A 3,737-nucleotide genomic window follows, 5' to 3' on the forward strand; every position below is an offset into this window, starting at 1 on the left:
AGTCCACAAGCGCCGCGAGCTGCGCGGCCTGACCTCTGCCGGCAAGAAGTACCGCGGCCTGCACGGCAAGGGCAGCCGCTACAACAAGAACGCCCCCTCCAAGCGCGCCACCTGGCTCAAGCACAACAGCCCCAGCCTGCGGCGCTACCGCTAGAGCGCCCCTCCGGCGCGCGGCTGCGGCGGCCGTGGCGGCGGCGCTGGGTGCGGCCGGCGCGCTCGTGGGGTGGCTGCGGCTGGCAGTGCCCGGCCTGCTCAGTGGTCGGTGACGGCTTTGTAACGTGCCTGCACAACCATGGAAGCTGAGGACCAAAGCGGTGCGGGCGCGCTGCATTGCCAAAACAGAGCACAAGCACTCATGCAGACCGCATACAGCACCATGAAGGTTGAGAGTCGTCTGAGTCTTTGATCGGGTGCCACACTCAATATTACCATAGCAGCTGCTAGCTGCACAGCAAATGCACGGCACAAAGGACCATGTGCTCAACAGCCAGTAATGGGGCAAGAAAGTTAAGTATCCCTAACGGCGAATGCCAGCTCGACGATGGCGGCGCGCGTGTTGACTGGGATGGCCTCGAGCTCCGCCACCTGGGCGCGCAGCGCTGCAGCATCGGCAGACGCGTTGCGTGCAGTGTGCTCGATCGCATCCAGGACGATGTCAGGCACTGACAAGGGCGGCGCAGAGAGGAAGGCCCGTGCGGCCGCCCGAAGGCTGCTGCCTGCATTGGCAAGGTACGGTGCAAAGGCGGCAGCGATGACGGTTGCGCCAGTTCTACTACACAGGTCGTGCAGGATCGCCTTGGCATAGAAGGCGAAAACTCGGCAGCAGGCGCTTGGGTAGCAAGCGGGTGGCCCAAGAGCCAGTGCCGCCAAACCTGGCAGGATTCCCTGCACAGCCGCTAGGCCCCTGTGCGAGGTTGTGTCGCAACACTTCGCAATCGTCATGAGAGCCGGAATCAAGTCCCCCGGCTCGTTGCGTGCGGCTGCACGCCCCATCGCCGCCATTAACGCGCTGTTGGCGGCTAATATCTCTGCGGCACCGTTGGTCGCAAGCGTCATTATCAGTGTGTCGACCAGATATGACTGGGCCGGCATGTCCAGTCCCAGCACCGCTGTGTCAAGCACACCGTCAAACGCTGCCACACACTGGCAGAATTGAGTGTCGATCTGAGCGATGCTGGCCAAGACAGACCCCAAACCCCAATTAAACGCCTTGTACGCCCTGACAACTGCGGCGAGAGCCCCGTGCGCAAAAGCAATTTTGCGTGCGCAGTCTTGGCTGCTGCGAGCAACGTTGGCTAGTACCGAGGCAGCTGCCTCGCCAGCATCGGGGGACGCAATCGCCCCAAGAAGGGCGGGGATCATGCCCTCGGTCTCAACCACACACTGTGTCAAGTCATCCTTGCGACAGGTGAGGCGTGCAAGAACCCATGCCGCATCATGTGCTATTGCGCCACTAGAGTTCAACGCCCCCACCAGGGCCGGTAACAGCCCTTCAGCCTCACCCAACACGCGCGTAATTTCCTCGCTTGATGAAGCAAGACGTCCCAGCATCCGTGCCGCGCTGTGTGCAGTCGTTTCGCAGCGCAAAGCGTCCACTAGGGCGGGTAGAAGTCCCTCGGCCTCAATCACCGAGCGCCCCGAGCCCGCGCCAATGTGTACGACGTGCTCAAGCAGCCACATCACATTGGCTGTGGGCACACGCACTCCACAGCACCCAACACCCACCAATGCTGACATGAGTCCGTCCAACTCAACACAGCACGCGAGGTGGCTGCGGTACAAAAAGATCTGCACAAGCGCCTCGCTGGCCGCTTCAAATGCGCAGGGGACTCGTAGCTGGGCAACCAGCGCAGGCAGCACGGTGGCGTTGTCGTGCACGGACATCTTGCAGACGATTCGCCAGAGCACTGCTGCAGCAAGATTGCAGTGCTCTGCTGACAGGGCAGCAAGGAGCCCGTTGATTGTTGAAGGCAGCTCTTCGGCAGACGGCATGCGGCCATTCCTGATGTCCATGAAGAGCAAATCCAGGGCGGCAACATCTAGCTGCTTGCTAATGATCGTCGCTTGCCCAGCCCCAGGCGCCGCTGCGTCGGGTTGCGCCTGCACCTGAGCGCCGCACTTGGACGGACCCTCCTCCATGCTAGTTGTCGGTTGACGAGAGTCGTCGTCCCTGGCGACATCCGCGGCAAAACAAGGGCAGCAAACCGCATCTTTGAGGAGTTTCATAGTATCATAGACGCGTGCATAGATCAGCCTCCACTCGAGCACTTGTAGTGTAGGCTTATGACGGCGAGGAAGATAATAACACCGAAAAAGTAGGTTGTTCGTGATTGCCGCGGTTTCCAGTGTGATGAAAGGCAGCATCGCCAGTGGGGGTTTGACCGGCACAGGCGGCTGACGAGGCACAGGAGCCATGGCATGTACGCTGGTCCCTCTAAGATAGTGTCCTGTGTGGCGATCCAAAACGCACGGTTCCAATCACACCCTGTTGTATCCCCATCTAGGTGGCCGATACAGAGCCGGAGCTCATTATTCGATGTGTAGCGTGCCCACACAGCTGGACCACTCAACCGGCAGCACTCGATCCTAGCTGCACACGCTTTGCGGTTTGGTCAAATTTTACTTTGGGGCCGCCTTCTTTCCCTCACACGCACGCTACGCCGGCACGAGCAGCAGCGAGAGCCGTGCATCGTTGCGCAGCTTGCGGTCCAGCTCATAGTACTTTGACAGCGCCGCCTCCTCGTGGCGCGCCAGGCGCCGCTGCATGGGGGTTCGCCGTGGCCGCATGGCGAGAAGTCAATCGCGGCAACACCATGCACCAAGACAGCAGCCTATCCATCCATGGGGCCGGAGCAGCGTCCGCATGTACACGAGCAGCCACTCTTAGCGCATGCAGGAAGACAGTGCCGTCTGTCCGTCACAGCCAGCGAGATGAGGCCCCAGCGCGCAGCCACCTGCAGTATGTTGATCCTGAATCCAGCCTCCTGCGCCGCCACCTCATGCTCCTCCTCCTCTGCGGGCGTCAGCATGTCCCTGTCACGAGAGAACGCCGCCTGGCGCCGCGCCAGCGCCGCCTGCTCCTCGTCCAGGCGCGCCTTCCACGGTTTGGAGGGGGTTGCGGAGTCGGCATTGTCAAGCATATGCGGCAGCAGCGCCCCAGGCGCAGGCGCGGGCGGCAGGCTCTTGAAGCGCAGACCCAGCGACAACGCGGTCGCAGGCCGGTCGCTCGCGCACGACGAAGAGCTGAGCGCGCGATCCCCATGCAGCAGCCGACCCCACATCAACAAAATCCGCATGCCCGCACGCACCCAACACACTGTGGCACGAGCATGCCGCTGCCCTGACAACCACAAACCGCGGTCCGCGCATTTGAGCACGCACTCCGCAGCAGGTCCCTGCCATCGCTGCGCACCTGTATATGTTGGCGCGCTGCACCAGCCAGTCCTTGAGGGCCCGCAGGCAGTGCTCCCGCCCCGCCAGGCACTGCTAATGCGTCATGCTGCCTGCGCCCAGGCCCGGGGGCAGGAACGGCGTGAGGCAGTCCGCGGCGGATGATGCCTCGTCAGGCGGCTCGTCATTGCTGTCCTCTGCCTGCGACCCAGGGCGGCGGCGTGTCAAGAGGCGCAGCAGCGATCTCATAAATCTGGGCATGAGCACAGAGGGTGAGAAGTATCCGAAGCAGATGCAGAATGAAGAGAAAGCTTACAAGTTGCTTGATTTTGATTTTCTTGGTGGCT

General features: G+C 61.9%; 2 protein-coding genes across 2 annotated transcripts in view; one reads left to right on the top strand and one right to left on the bottom strand.

Annotated features, from left to right (window-relative positions):
* The window catches only part of MNEG_12924 (60S ribosomal protein L15-1), a gene marked incomplete at both ends in the record, with an annotated part of 2,610 nt that extends 2,456 nt beyond the window's left edge, over positions 1-154 (top strand). The window contains one exon of the mRNA XM_014038604.1: positions 11-154. Coding sequence (XP_013894058.1) covers positions 11-154 — 144 coding nt within the window. The remainder of the gene's footprint in view (positions 1-10) is intronic.
* Positions 155-507: 353 nt separating this feature from the next.
* Positions 508-1,002, bottom strand: MNEG_12925 (hypothetical protein; the record flags this gene model as incomplete). Its single annotated transcript, XM_014038605.1, has 1 exon — positions 508-1,002. One exon carries the CDS (start codon positions 1,000-1,002, stop codon positions 508-510), a length of 495 nt encoding a protein of 164 aa, XP_013894059.1.
* Positions 1,003-3,737: the final 2,735 nt, after the last annotated feature.

The sequence above is a fragment of the Monoraphidium neglectum genome, assembly GCF_000611645.1.
Source record: "Monoraphidium neglectum strain SAG 48.87 unplaced genomic scaffold scaffold03519, whole genome shotgun sequence".
Taxonomy (NCBI): domain Eukaryota; kingdom Viridiplantae; phylum Chlorophyta; class Chlorophyceae; order Sphaeropleales; family Selenastraceae; genus Monoraphidium; species Monoraphidium neglectum.